This window comes from Neophocaena asiaeorientalis, unplaced genomic scaffold (genome assembly GCF_003031525.2).
Source record: "Neophocaena asiaeorientalis asiaeorientalis breed wild unplaced genomic scaffold, Neophocaena_asiaeorientalis_V1.1 scaffold351, whole genome shotgun sequence".
Classification (NCBI taxonomy): Eukaryota; Metazoa; Chordata; class Mammalia; order Artiodactyla; family Phocoenidae; genus Neophocaena; species Neophocaena asiaeorientalis.
The window spans coordinates 202,796-217,230 of NW_020173768.1; the positions used below are offsets into that span (position 1 = coordinate 202,796).

The window sequence follows — 14,435 nt, forward strand, 5'->3', positions numbered from 1 at the left end:
GACAGAACCACCAGCCTTGGGCCACACAGCCAGAAGGTGTGTAGGACAGGGATTCAAACCAGGCAGTCAGAAATACTTGTGCGTTAATATAAAATCACACCAGATGTCCACCATGTTTGTTTCCAGGTGGTGGAATAGCTTTATTTCTCACATTCTCTAAAATAAGCACATACCACTTCCATAATTTAAAAAAAAAAAAAAAATTCCTAAATCTTTTTTTTTCAGAAACCAGCAAATGCTGGGAGCTGAATCTCTGGGCTGAGCTGGTGCCAGCCCTCCCCACAGCAGAGGCAAGGTGTGTGAAGGGGTGTGCCCAGCCCTCCTAGGTGATCAGGCTGAGGTCCTGATGCAGGCGTCCTGGTCCCGGTCCCTCTGTTTCCCGTCAGCACCAGTGCAGTGAAACTCAGGGCACAGTTTTCACTGCAAACTGTGCTTGGAGCGCCGTGCCCCACTGTGGAGCCGAGGAGGGGCCAGGGCCCGGGGCCAGCATACACCCCAGCTCCATCCACAGGGCCCCCTCCCGTGCCGCCACTCCCGGTGGGCCCCTGAGGAAGGCAGCTCACCCTTTCCCCAGCCCGGGGGTCAACCCGGGGTTCCTGGTCTTGCTTGGTGCGCAGGTGAGAGTCTGCCCTTCCGCTGCGCTGTGGACAGCCTGGAGGTGAGCACGCGCTGGGCCCTGGACCGCGAGAAGCGGGAGAAGTATGAGCTGGTGGCTACGTGCACGGTGCGCGTCGGCGCGCGTGAGGAGGAGGTGATGGTGCCCTTCCCCGTGACCGTGTACGACGAAGACGACTCTGCGCCCAGCTTCCTTGGGGGCGTCGACACCGCCAGCGCCGTGGTGGAGTTCAAGCGGAAGGAGGTGCCTGTCCGTTTGTCTGGTGCTTGTCTGGTGTCTGTCTGTTCCGTGTCTGGATTCCTCCATCCGTCATTTATTCCTCGGTCTGTTCAGCGGTTCGTCTAGCCATCCAGACATGTGGCTGACCGTCCATCTAGCTATTCATCTTTCATTTGTCCATCAGTCTGTGTGTCGGGGATTTCTGTTGGTGTCCAGGACAGCTGAGGAGGAGAGAGGAGGCCAGCCCCACCGGCACCCAGCTGACCACTGCCTTGGGAGGCCGGGGGCCCTGAGTGCCCAGTCTGTGTCGGACGCCGCGGGCGGAGCCCCAGGGCTCACATCGGCAGGGATCTCCTGCGCCCCATCCCGGCCCCACCCTTTTCTGGTCCATGCAGGTGGAGCGTGACTGCCACCTGCTGGGCCTCGGGCTGTCCTGCAGCTGGCAGGCCAGCAGGAGCAATGGAAGGGTGGGGGCGTAGTATGTTGTCACTGCCTGCTTCTCTGGGCACCCCAAGAGCAGGTTTGGCGGATGAGCCAGGGAGAGGAAAGCACATGACACAAGGGAATGTCTCACGAGCCTGGCAGGACGCCCTGGTGGTGACACTGGGGAGCCTGGTTAGCAGTGAGAGCAGAGAGGCCCTGTGACTTTGCTCAGAACCTTCCTCGTGACCCTCTCCAGCCTGGTGTACAGAAGAGACTTGAGAGAAGAGCATTAAGATGCTTGGAGGAGGGCTTCCCTGGTGGCGCAGTGGTTGAGAGTCCGCCTGCCGATGCAGGGGATACGGGTTCGTGCTCCCGTCTGGGAAGATCCCACATGCCGCGGAGCGGCTGGGCCAAGCATTCTTGTGGATACCTGGGCTTGGATCCCAGGTCTGCTGTCTGTCACTCTATGGCACTGAGCTAACTCCTCCGCCTTGTGGGGCCTGGTTTCCTCAGGGAAGAGTAGGAGTGCTTGCTCTGCTCTATGGGGACCTAGATGAGGTCTTCAACAGAGCACCAGGGCATGTGCTCTCATCCATCCTTATGGGGCATCTGTAGATGCCTGTCACACCTGCTGCTCAGGTGAGCTGCAGTGGCCCAGGAAGGGTGACCGGGGCAGGCTGACTAGGGGCCCCAGGGAACTTGAACCCAGGTCAGTCTGTCCCTAGAGCCAGCTCTGACTGCACACACCTGGTCCACTCGTGGGGCACGTGCCTTCCCACGGTCTCTGGCTTTAAGGGCCCTAACTGGCACCCCCTGTTCTCTGTAGGGCACTGTTGTGGCCACACTACGTGTCTTCGATGCAGATGTGGTGCCAGCATCCGGGGAGCTCCTGAGACGGTACACAAGCACACTGCTCTCCGGGGATGCCTGGGCCCTCCAGACCTTCCGAGTAGAGCACTCGCCCAACGAGACCTTGGCCCAGGCCAACGGCAGCTTTGTGCGGGCAACCGTGCATGACTACAGTAAGAGAGGCCAGATGTGGCCTGGCTGGGTCCCCTGGGGAACCGGCGGCCCACTCTCCTTGGACGGGGCAGCACCCTGCACACACAGACGCCTGTCCTGGCCCTCTGAGCACCAGGCAGCCGCCCCTTCCACTCCTTCTCCCAGCCTTTGTCTCTGCTGGGCTTGCCTGGGCCACCTTGGTGGGTGTTCGCAGGCTGTCCTCTCCATGAACTGTCCTGAGGCCGACCCTGGCAGGACACCACAACACCTCCCCGTGCTGGCCACGCCAGGACTCACTGCAACACGTATGTCATCACCGAGGCCTCCCTCTGGCCCCTGGCACCTGCTTTGCCACCTCCCAGGTGCCCGAGTGCCCAGGGGTTATTATTGCCCCCTCCCCGCACCAGCAACTCTCTACTCACAAGGGGTTGATGTATCCATACAATAGCAGCTCAGTGTCCTAGAGTCGGAGGGTTCCCCGATGATTGTCCTGTCTGGCTCCTGGAATGCGCCCACCCTCAGGGCTGAGCTCCAGGTGCCCGCATTGCTCACCTGCCGGACGGGACATACTCATCCTCAAGCTTCCCTGCCTCCCTCCCCTGCCCTCCTGCCCGTGTTTTCTAGCATCACCTTTCAAATACCACACTTGCACTTGGGTCCTTGTTTGGGGGTCTGCTTCTGGGGAACCCAGGATCACTGGTGCCTTTATCCCTTTCTGGCTGGCCTGATCCTATTTGTTTCTCATCCTCCCCTCCCCCACCAGGCCTCTGAAGCCGTCTGTCCTGTGTGAGGGAAAATGTCATCCTTGCCCCTGCATACTCACTCTGGTGCCATGTGCACCAGAGCCTCCCCTCCCCCTTTCTGTCTCCACTAAACTAAAACCTCAGCCTTGGCACACGGCAGGTGCTCAGAAGCGTGGAAGCTCCCGGGTGCTGGAGGCCTGTGGAATCCAAGGGTCCACAGGGGGCTGTTGCTGTTGAGAGTTCCCAGGGGCTAGCACAGTCTTCCCAGGGCCTTGGTGGTCACGGTTCTTTACCTTGTGTGGCCTACCCCACACTCACATCACACACACACACACACACACACACACACACACACACATCCCCAAGGTTACCTCCCAGCTGAGAAGGGTCTTCTGGGCTCCCAGCTCAGCACAGCGACGCACTACTTTTAAACAGTAGTGCTACCTTAATGCCTCCTGCCAGGTCTGTTATCTGTGTCCGTGTGGGTGGAGGTACCTGTCTCCACGTGTGTGTGTGGGAAGTGCGTTGGGGAGGCATGCAGCGGCGTGGGACAGTGGTCGCAACCCGCAGGGCCCCCACCCATCATCACCGTGTACCGTCCACACAGACACACCCCCTCCCCCACCCTCCTCAGGGCTGGTTCTCAACCGGAGCCTCCCCATCTCGGAGAGCCGGGCCGTGCAGGTGGCCGTGATGGTCAACGACTCGGACTTCCAGGGCCCGGGGGAGGGCGTCATCCTCCTCCACTTCAACGTGTCTGTGCTGCCCGTCAGCCTGCGCCTGCCCAGCACCTACTCCTTTGCCGCGAGCAGACGGGCCCGCCGCTTCGCCCAGGTGAGCCCCCAGCCTGCTGCCTGCCTGGGGAGGGGTGTGGAGGGGCAGGAGACCCCCAGGGTGGCGTGCTCCGTTGAGCAGATTTCAAGCAGGGCTGGGGGGTGGGTGACACCCCCTCCCTGAGCTAAGTAGTGCACGGAGTGGCCCCAGGGAGCTGCAGGCACGGGGCCAGGAGGGCTGGGGCCATGGAAGAGTCATGAGCAGGGCTCGTAGGTTTTGTGGGCCCCTCTTCTTTGCTGTCTCCTTTCTTGGCATCTTTAAAACATTTTGTACTCATGAAAGAGCAGCGCCAGGTAAATCTATGCATGCAGACTTGGAAAGACGTTCCCGGTGACTTAAGTGAAAAAGTGGTTTGCGTAAGTGCTGGTCTCAGGTGGCTCCCTAGGTTCAAAGCGAAGTCCTCATTGCTGGGAGTTTGCAAGTGTGCAAATGCAGGCAGCAGTTAAAGGTGGCGCCCTCTGCAGGGAAAGATAGGGAGCGCTTCTACTTTCCACTTTTCTGCAAGTCTGTTTACTAGAGCTTATTTTGCATTTGTCGTTGGAAAATAACGATTAGAAGTAGAAAAAATAAAAGTAATAAGTATTCGTCAAAGGAGATAAGGGATAGACAGGAGTGATCTCTTTTTCTCATATTAGCCAGTGTGTAACATTTTGGTGCAGTTCTTCCGAGAATGTGTCTCTTAAGCGCTTTTTAAAGTTCACTTGTGGTTACAGCAAGCATATGACTTAACGTACTGCGTTCTCCTAGTGGGGCAGCTGTGGCCACATTCTCTTTAGAACATCCCGTTTAGGGCCATCTCCTATTTTCCAGTGGTTTTGCCAGTTTCTGTGGTTGGTTCCCTTACCTCCTGGCAGCCACCCGGGGCCAGCAAACGAAGAACCCCACCCTTGGACACATCCAGGCTCCCCAACCTGCCACCCAACCTCGGGCCTTTCCTGGAGGCAGGGGTCAAGGGTGGTGGGAGGTGACAAAGCAGAGGGGCCTGAGGGGTGTCTGGGGGTCTGAGCTGGAGCAGGCACTGCTGGAGGTGGGTCATCTGTGCTCCAGCAGACTCAGGAGGGCACAGGGACCCAAGTCCCAGTGCAGCCTCAGACTCACTGTGGGCTCTCACCGGCTCCCCAGTTTTTATGATTGTAGATTGAGGATGATGACCTTGGGCAATTTTGAGGGTCACTGGAGAGAGTGGAAGTGAGCCCGGTTTGTACAGGGAAGTGCTTGGAGCCCAGCAGGTGGTTTTATTGTGGCGTCGAGTGTGGGCTTGGAGGAGCCTGGCTCTGCCCTGGGCCTGAGTCGGGCTGAGCAAGGGCATGGTGTGTGGCTGCAGGCAGGGCCCTATCCCCGCTCCCCCCACCAGGCCCCCAGCCCTCAGCCTTGACTAGTCAGAGCTTCTGATCTCAAGCCACCCGCAGCCCTTACGGTAACTCAGGTGGCTGGGCGGGTAAAAAGGAGAGTTCAACTGACCAGCTCCAGGCCCCAGTGACCACAGCTGCCAGCCTAGCACCCCTGGGAGAAGCATCCCTTCTCTCCCAGGGGTTCCAGCCCAAGTCCCAGGAAGGCCCCCTGGGTCCCATGTGGGACAGACAACCATGCTGCATGAATCGTGGCCCGGGTGCCATGTTCTGACTAACAAGGCGAGTGACCTGGCTCGGGCGTGGACCACCCCAGGTAGGAACTTTGCTTTGCTCCCAGAGCAAAATTGGCCTGGCCAGAAGAGAGGGAGGTGTGTAGGAGGCATACAGGCTGCCTTTGTGCCTTAATGAGTGAGCAAGTGAGGGATGAGCTGGGCAGGCCAGCAGCACCTCCCTGGAGGGCCAGCCCCCAAAACCAACCCCAGTGCCCCGTGTTCCTTCACCTCCGGCTCTGAGGGGCAGGTATGGGTGGTGGTCCCATGGTCTGGGCAGGGCAGGACCAGGCAGGCGGATGGTCTGCAGGTTCCGGGGGCTGGGGAGATGGGGAGCTACCGTCCTGGGCTGAGTAGGAAACTGTCCTGGGACTCGGGCTGCCAGGGAGCCCCTCCAGCCACCCTCACAGGTGGTCCAGCCACCCAGCTAAGGATTCCCTGTGTCCCATGCCTAGATTGGGAAAGTCTGTGTGGAAAACTGCCAGGAGTTCAGTGGCATCCACGTGCAGTACAGGCTGCAGCTCTCCAGCGCCAACTGCAGCGCCCTGGGGGTGGTCACCTCGGCCGAGGACACCACGGGGACCCTGTTCGTGAACGACACGGAGGCCCTGCAGCGGCCCGAGTGTGCCCAACTCCAGTACACGGTAGTGGCCATCGAACGGCCAACCCGCCGGCAAGCCCAGGCCCCACTGCTCGTCACACTGGAGGGGACGTGTGAGTGCCAGGGCTGCGGGGAGGGTCGGGCTTCTCCCACAGAAGGGCCCCGGTCCCGCTCCCCCTCACTAACTGGTGGCTTCCCTGAGCCTGAGCCTTCTTCCCTGTAAGATGAGAAAACGGCGCACGCCGCACAGCCAAGCTGGAAGGATGACAGGGGCAAAGTGTGAAACAGTTTAGCCCAGAGTGACAGCATTGTGGACGGTCACTGCTGCCCATCACCTCTGTCAATGCGTCCTACCTATGCACTTGCTTTAGGGCTGCCAGATACAATAGAGGACCCTGCTTAAACGTGAATTTCAGGTAAACAACAAGCAATTTTTTTGGTGTAAGTACGTCTCGTGCAACTTTTGCAGTGTCTCTTAGAAGACAAACTTCCAAGCATGTCACCGTGATATTAGGGACGTATTTACACAAAGCAGGGGTTCACCGTTATCTGAAGGTCAGGTTTAACTGGGTGTCCTGGGTGCCACTGGCCGAGTCTGGCCACCTCACACCCTCCCTCCATACTTATCTCAGCCCAGTAGCTGTCCCCGCTTTGTGACTGTGGTACCACCCCTTCCTCAGCAGCCCCCTCACTGCCCTGTGCCCCGGTGCTTAGTCACTACCTCCCCTCTGGGCTCAACCCGTGGGGACAGCTGAGCCACTGCTGCCCTCGCCCGTGGGTGCTGGTGGCTGGACACAGGGCCCAGGCTGGCCCCCTGTGACTTGCTTTCTGCCACCCCCAGATGTGGCAGAGGAGCCAGGCTGCCCCCTGTCCTGCGCGGTCAGCAAGAGGCGTCCCGAGTGTGAGGAATGCGGCGGCCTGGGCTCTCTGACGGGCAGGTGCGAGTGGAGACAGGGAGACGGCAAAGGTAGGCCCCGTGCAGAGCCGGGTGTTCGGGAGGGTGATGACGACTGAGTGGAGAGGGTGTCTGTGTGGCCCTGCCAGCCTCTGCGATGCCCCCCACCCCCGTCCACGCTGAGTCTCTTCCCCAGCGCCTTGTCCCCTGCTGTGACTCCTGATGCCAGGAGAGGGTGGACATTAGTGCAGGGTGGCATGAGGACATTGGGGCTGTTTATCACCGTGGGATCACAGGTGCCTGAGGCTGGACTCGCTCTGGGCTTGGGAGGGTCTGGGCCAAAGTTGGGATGTGCGTGTTTTCTTTTTATTTTATTCTAAATTTCTGTACATATATTTGTCCCTAAACTAGATGTGAATTGGCATCTGTGTCTCCATTTCTCCACCCATACACACGTAAATTACATGTGCAGTTGTGAATGTATTCACCCAATGCTTTTATTTTTTTTAAACTTTTTATTTTATATTGGAGCATAGTTGATTAACAATGTTGTGTTAGTTTCAGGTGCACACCATAGTGAGTCAGTTATACACACACACGTATCTATTCTTTTCCAAATTCTTTTCCCGATTAGGTTGTATGTAATATTGAGCAGAGTTCCCTGTGCTCTACAGTAGGTCCTTGTTGGTTATCCATTTAAAATATAGCAGAGTGTACATGTGAATCCCAAGCTCCCTAACTATCCCTCCCCCTAACCTTCCCCCATTCCCCCTCTGCTTTTATTTTTTTTATTTCTTATAAATTTATTTTATTTTATTTATTTTTGGCTGCACTGGGTCTTCGTTGCTGTGCACGGGCTTTTCTCTAGTTGTGGCGAGCAGGGGCTACTCTTCGTTGTGGTATCCGGGCTCCTCACTGCGGTGGCTTCTCTTGTTGCGGAGCACGGGCTCTAGGCACGCAGGCATCAGTAGTTGTGGCCGATGGGCTCAGTAGTCGTGACTCGTGGGCTCTAGAGCACAGGCTCAGTAGTTACGGCACACGGGCTTAGTTGTTCTGTGGCATGTGGGATCTTCCCGGACCAGGGCTCGAACCCGTGTCCCCTGCACTGGCAGGCGGATTCTTAACCACTGCGCCACCAGGGAAGCCCTCACCCACTGCTTTTAGACACATAGTTCACAGACCCTTTTCAAAGATCCAAAAGGTGGATGAGTATAAGGTAGGTTACACTGTGCACATCATTCATAGTTGGCTTTAGTTCATAAAAACGCAAACCTTAAAAAAAATTCAAAATCTCCAAAACAATCTTCAGAGAAGCTCTACCTGGGAGATCCCAGCCCCGGGAGTGTGGCCCCAAGCAGGAGGAGCCTGCATATCCTTGGGCTTAGCCCACTGCTGGCTCCAAGCCTCGCCCACCGGCGTGAGGGTCCCGCTCACGGTACCGCCTTGAGAGGGTCCCAGCCTTGTCTGGTCTCTTCTGGCCTCCTTGATGTGAGCCCGGGCACAGCCCTGGGACTGCCCAGCCCTCACTGCCTGGGCTGCCCTGTACACCCCGGACCCCCAAGCTCTCGGCTTTTCTCGGCTTTTCTCGGCTCAGGCCTCGGTTTGCTTCTCCTTGCGGGGGGCGGTGCAGGCTTGGCCTGGGAGGCCCTGGGTGCGGCCCTCCCGGCTCTGGCCGTCTGACCAGGACGGGTGCTCCCTCGTGGTAGTAACTGCCTGCTGTGTACCATAGGGATCACCAGGAACTTCTCCACCTGCTCCCCCAGCATCAAGACCTGCCCCGACGGCCACTGTGACGCCGTGGAAAGCAGAGACGCCAACATCTGCCCCCAGGACTGCCTCCGTAAGCACCGAGCCTGTGCGTGTACCTGAGCAAGGGCAGGGCCTGGGAAGGGGGTGTAGGTAGCAAGCTGAAGGGGCTCGGACTCCCACCTGCACTTCAGCCAGGCCAGCCGACTTCCTGGGTTGCATGTGCTGAGCCTTTTTCTAACATTTCATTTGAACAAAGGCCTCTCCTCCCCCAAGACTAGCGCCTGCTGGCCTGACCCACCCTCTCCAGTGTTGTCCTGGCCGATTCACGGGGGTGCAGCGCCCTGTCCCCCATTCCGCTGGCTCCAGGCCGCCCCTGCTGCCCGTGCTCTGCTTCTGAAAAGTAACCGTGTGTGGACCTCAGCCAGGGCCCTGGGCAGCCTGTGGGTTCCTCCTCGCGCCCGCTGTGGCCAGGGGACTCGTTTGGGGGCCTGTCGTGCTGAGACTCCTGCCTGGGTGACACAGACTTCTGAGCTCACTGCGCTCCCTGGGCCTGAGAGTGCTGACATCAGGTGGGGAGGGGCCTCTCACGCTCCTGTCTGGGTGGTCTGGCTGGTCAGGTCCCCCCGAGGCTGAGTGGGCTGCTGAGTGAGTTGTGTCCATCATCAGGGGGCGGCAGCATCATTGGTGGGCACGAGCCTGGGGAGCGCCGGGGGATTAAAGCCGGCTTTGGTATCTGCAACTGCTTCCCGGAGGAGAAGAAGTGTTTCTGTGAGCCGGAAGACAGCCAAGGTGAGCTGGCTGGGGCCACGCGGGCAGGGATCCCCACACCTCCCTGAGCCCCGAGGAGCGAGGGAGGAAATTGCAGGAAGGCGCGGAAACCCAGGAGACCTTTTTCCTTCCCTCAGGGTCTTGGTTCCCTCATCTGTGCAGACTGGGAGCTGGGTCAGGGTCTCTAAGACTGCCTTCTGGCCTGAAGTTTGGTGGTGTTTTGGGGGGTTTTTTGGCGTGCCATGCAGCTTGCAGGATCTTAGTTCCCCATCCAGGGATTTTTTTTTTTTTAACATCTTTATTGGAGTATAATTGCTTTACAATGGTGTGTTAATTTCTGCTTTATAACAAGGTGAATCAGCTATACATGTATCCACATATCCCCTCCCTCTTGCGTCTCCCTCCCACCCTCCCTATCCCAACCTCCCTATCCCACCCCTCTAGGTGGTCACAAAGCACGGAGCTGATCTCCCTGTGCTATGCGGCTGCTTCCCACTAGCTATCTATTTTACATTTGGTAGTGTATATATGTCCATGCCACTCTCTCACTTCTCCCCAGCTTACCCTTCCCCCTCCCCATGTCCTCAAGTCCATTCTCTACGTCTGTGTCTTTATTCCTCTCCTGCCCCTAGGTTCTTCAGAACCTTTTTTTGTTTGTTTTTTTTTAGATTCCATATATATGTGTTAGCATGTGGTATTTGTTTTTCTCTTTCTGACTTAACTTCACTCTGTATGACAGACTCTAGGTCCGTCCACCTCACTACAAATAACTCAATATCGTTTCTTTTTATGGTTGAGTAATATTGCATGGTATATATGTGCCACATTGTCTTTTTCCATTCATCTGTCGATGGACACTTAGGTTGCTTCTATTTCCAGCCAGGGATTATAGAACCCGTGCCCTTGGCAGTGAAAGCACAGATCCCTAACCACTGAATCACCAGGGAACTCCCTGGCCCGAAGTTCTGTGGTAAGGGTTGGGCTGGAAAATTATTTCTTTCACCAGATAACTCAGTGTCTGCTCGGACTGTCCCTGTGCAGGGCCTTTGCTGGGCCCATGGCATTGGCCAAATGGGTCCCCATCCTCCTAGCCAGAGCCTCTAGGTGCTTCTTCTGGGACAGCAGGTGCCCCACTGAGCACATGCGGATGTGCTGAGCCCAGGGACGTTTTTCTGGTATTCGGGTTGTTATTGCACAGCCCTAGGTCCTGGGCCACTTTTCTTTTTTCCCTCCTTTATACTGACTATAAAGAAAATACAAAAGATATCAGGAACACAGGGGAAGAGCTGCACCTCCCCACCAGCGCCCCTGGGCCTCTGGCTTCAGTGCAGCATTCTAGGGTGGGTGGGTGCGGGTGTGCATGACGTCTGTTGTGCGACCTTAGGCAGGCTGCTTATAAACTCTCATTCCTTCTGGAAAAGGGTGGTAACAGTCTCCAACAGCAAAAACGTACAGAACAGTTCCTGCTGTGGGCCGCTTCTGTTGGAGGGTTGGCAATTACTCTCAGACCTTCACACCAGCAGTGGTCTCCAGGATGCTCAAAGCTGGTCACAGCAGACGCTTCCCGGCTGTCCTGGGTGTGGCGGGCTGGAGAGCTGCTCTGTACCAGCTCCTGAGGGTATTCGGGGTCCCCCTCCCGGGGTGTCATCTCTCACGGCCCACCCCCGCTGCCCGCAGACCCGCTGTGTGACGAGCTTTGCCGCACAGTGATCGCGGCAGCCGTGCTCTTCTCCTTCATCGTGTCCGTGCTGCTGTCCACCTTCTGCATCCACCGCTACCACAAGAACGCCCACAAGCCACCCATCGCCTCAGCTGAGATGACCTTCCGCCGGCCTGCCCAGGCCTTTCCGGTCAGCTACTCCTCATCCGGTGCCCGCCGGCCCTCGCTGGACTCCGTAGAGAACCAGGTCTCTGTGGACACCTTCAAGATCCCGGTGAGGTTCCCCGTGTGGCCTCGGGGCTGGGGAGGCAGCCGCCCCCGGGGGGGAGGGGACCTGCAGGTGGCGCCGGCCTCTGGTCTCGGGCAGCTGGGAGGGGAGGGGAGGAGGGGACGGGTCACCTGGGGCTAATGCGTTCTCACCCACTGCGAGGACACCCTGAGCATTCCAGCAGCCCCCTGTCTTCACTGAGCCGCCTTCCAGGGAGGGGCGGAGAGCATGGAGCAGGGCGGAGAATGATGGGTGCTGATTTATATGGACTGAGATCTGGGCCATTAGGATATGGGGAGGGTGGGCTGTGCTGAACCTGACCGGGAGCTATCCTGCAGATGCCCCAAGCGCTGGGAGGAGGAAGGCTTGGGGGAGGCGCTGAGGAGGACCATGTATTTTATTCTCAGAGGGTGGGACCCCTGAGGGTGGCGCCCATGTTCTGCCTTCATTTCCGCAGGCCGCTCTGTTGGGAGTCTGTGGGGTGGGAGCCCCGTGATGAGGCACTGTCTCCATCCCGGCGAGAGAGGCTGGCAGGCGGGGGCTTGGTCAGGGTGGCAGCAGCAGAGAGGGGAGTCTGTCTCTGGCCCCGAGGGAGGGGGCACTGAGGGGCCTCTAGGGCACCTGTGGGGGAGCCTGGCCAGGGCCTGTGGCTGGCCGGCCGATGAAGAGTGCCACCCACAGCTAGCAGGCGTCCCGAGCCCCTCCTGCATGGCAGGGCCTGGGCCTGCAGTCAGCCTGTGCGCGTCAGACACCACCCCGACCTGGCCAGGCCACTCCTCTGCCCGCTGTGCCCTTCAGCGTGCTTGCTGGGAGCGCCCAAGTTGCTGGCAGCCGGGTACTGGGAGGGGCTGAGGGAGGTGGCCAGAGTCGAGGGTGCGTGGGAACAGAAGTTCCCCCCACGAGGCTGGGTAGGGAGCGTTGCGCCGTGTGCAGGAAGCTCGGCACCCGGGGGCCACCATCCACAGCCCAGGGTAGGAGGTAGCCAGGATACATAGGAGGTGCCACCCAACGGGTGCTGGCCCCTCGGTGAGGGTCTGGGCCGTGAGGGCTATTCCCCGACGTGGTGGCCACAGAGGCCTCCCTCCTGAGTTCCCTAGTTGCCATCGCTCCGCAGGTGGGGTTCTCCAGCCCCAGCGGCATCTCAGCCTCCACAGCAGGCGTGTGGGACGAGCCGTTTGATTCCTTTAAACGCCCTGGCGGTTTGGGGCTGAGGCGCACGGTGAGAGTGGTGCTGGTAGGTGCATGCGCAGGGGGAACTCCTCCGCAAAAACCACCCTGGGCCCGTGTTGCCTCCAGCCCAGAGCAACTCAGAGCCGGGCCCAAGGTCCGGGGGCCCCGCTGACCAGCTCCGAGGTCTTCGATGTGCTACGCAATCTTTTGGCCTTTGTTTTGTCTCGTGTAAAGTGGGGGGAATGGTTTTTGACATTTTTAAGAGGATCAAATCAGTGATATCCACCTTAGCGCAGTGTCTGTGAGCAGTAAACTGTTATCCAGTGCAGTGTGGACGCCAGGGCGGTGGTGACCGTGTTGTCAGCACTGACCCTGACTATGGGTTCTTGGGGAACCTGAGATACCAGGATGCCCGGGAACTGGCTGGAAGGCGCCCCGGGCCATGGTGCTGAGAGGAGACTGCCTTGCTCCCAGATGTCAGAACACAAGGCTCTGTTCACTGGGGGACATTGCGACCCCAGTGGTGTCATCTCCGTGTGTTAGGCGAGCCTGGCAGGGCACAGCGTAAACAGCACCTGAAGCCACACCCACTCGCCGCCCAATTGCAGCGAGGCTTGGGGTAAAGGATGCCCAGTGCTGGCACAGGAAGGCGGGTTCCAGACTGGATTCAGCATCCCCAGAATTCAAGTACATGAGCCAGGCTGGGGGTCTGGGAAGCTGCCCTGGTGTGATCTTGAGTGGGCATGGTATGTGGATGGGACTTCTGTGGGAAGGCAGGGGGGTGCAGGTTCAGGGTAATGACTGGGCCTATGGGAGGAGCCGGCTTTTCCACGTGTTGGGGTGGAGGTTCCCGAGGAACATAGTGGCACCTTTCCAGGGGCTGCCACACAGGGAAGGTGTCCTTGACACTCCCACCAGTAGCCAGGGGTCCTGGGCTGGTAGGCAACTTGGGCCACTGGTGCCAGTTCGGTACTCTTGGGAGTCCTGGGGGGGTCTCTGGAAAGGGCATCTGAAGATCTGGGCTGCTGGCCAGTCAGTGCCTTGTGGCCTGGTGTCCAAAGCGGAGACGGTGCTGAGCAGCTTGGGCCTGACTCCCAGGGAAGAGGCCATGCTCCCCTGTGAGCACCTGTGGGTGCTGAGTAAGCCCCGAATCCCTCATTGGACAGACAAGGACATGGGCCTGGGTGGCACAGGGCATCTTCAGTAGACAGGGGCCAGCAAGGGTACGGACATAACGGAGTCCAGGCTGGTTTGTGGCAACACCTGCCTTCCCGTGCGGGAGACACATCATGTCACGGCACCTCAGGGCCTGACTGTGGGGTCCTGCCCTTGTACGTGGTGACTATCATGGGCTGGTTCAGGTGACGGTCAGTTGTCTGCACACTGGAGCTTGTCCACCAGGTCTTGCCTTCTTTCTTTTCTCACCATCTTTCTTCCCTCTCTTCTTGTCTCCCTTCCTTCACACCCAACATAGGAGGATCCAAAGTGGGAATTCCCTCGGAAGAACTTGGTTCTTGGAAAAACTCTGGGAGAAGGAGAATTTGGAAAAGTGGTCAAGGCAACGGCCTTCCGGCTGAAAGGCAAAGCGGGGTACACGACTGTGGCTGTAAAGATGCTGAAAGGTATCTGTCCAGGCAGTACACAATGATGGTTCTGCCACGCACATCTGCGGGCGCCCCAAGGGATGGGTGAAGCCACGCAACAGCCAGGGTTCTGGCAGCTGGCCTACTGCCTCCTGAAGAGGCCCCCCCGTTGCTCTTCCTGAGTGGCTGCAGTCTGGGGATCCCCACCATGGATGATGTGGGCTGGTGTGGTCCCTGGAGAAGCAGGGTGAGGACGTTCCTCCCTTGGAAGGTTCTGGAGTGG

General features: G+C 58.5%; 1 protein-coding gene across 2 annotated transcripts in view; it reads left to right on the forward strand.

Moving 5' to 3' along the window:
• The window catches only part of RET (ret proto-oncogene), a 60,811-nt gene that overhangs the window by 33,122 nt on the left and 13,254 nt on the right, over positions 1-14,435 (forward strand). For both annotated transcript variants that reach the window (XM_024751523.1, XM_024751522.1), the window contains exons 4-12: positions 618-859; positions 2,085-2,280; positions 3,638-3,837; positions 5,914-6,172; positions 6,901-7,026; positions 8,684-8,794; positions 9,370-9,492; positions 11,149-11,405; positions 14,044-14,191. In XM_024751523.1, coding sequence (XP_024607291.1) covers positions 618-859; positions 2,085-2,280; positions 3,638-3,837; positions 5,914-6,172; positions 6,901-7,026; positions 8,684-8,794; positions 9,370-9,492; positions 11,149-11,405; positions 14,044-14,191 — 1,662 coding nt within the window. The remainder of the gene's footprint in view (positions 1-617; positions 860-2,084; positions 2,281-3,637; positions 3,838-5,913; positions 6,173-6,900; positions 7,027-8,683; positions 8,795-9,369; positions 9,493-11,148; positions 11,406-14,043; positions 14,192-14,435) is intronic.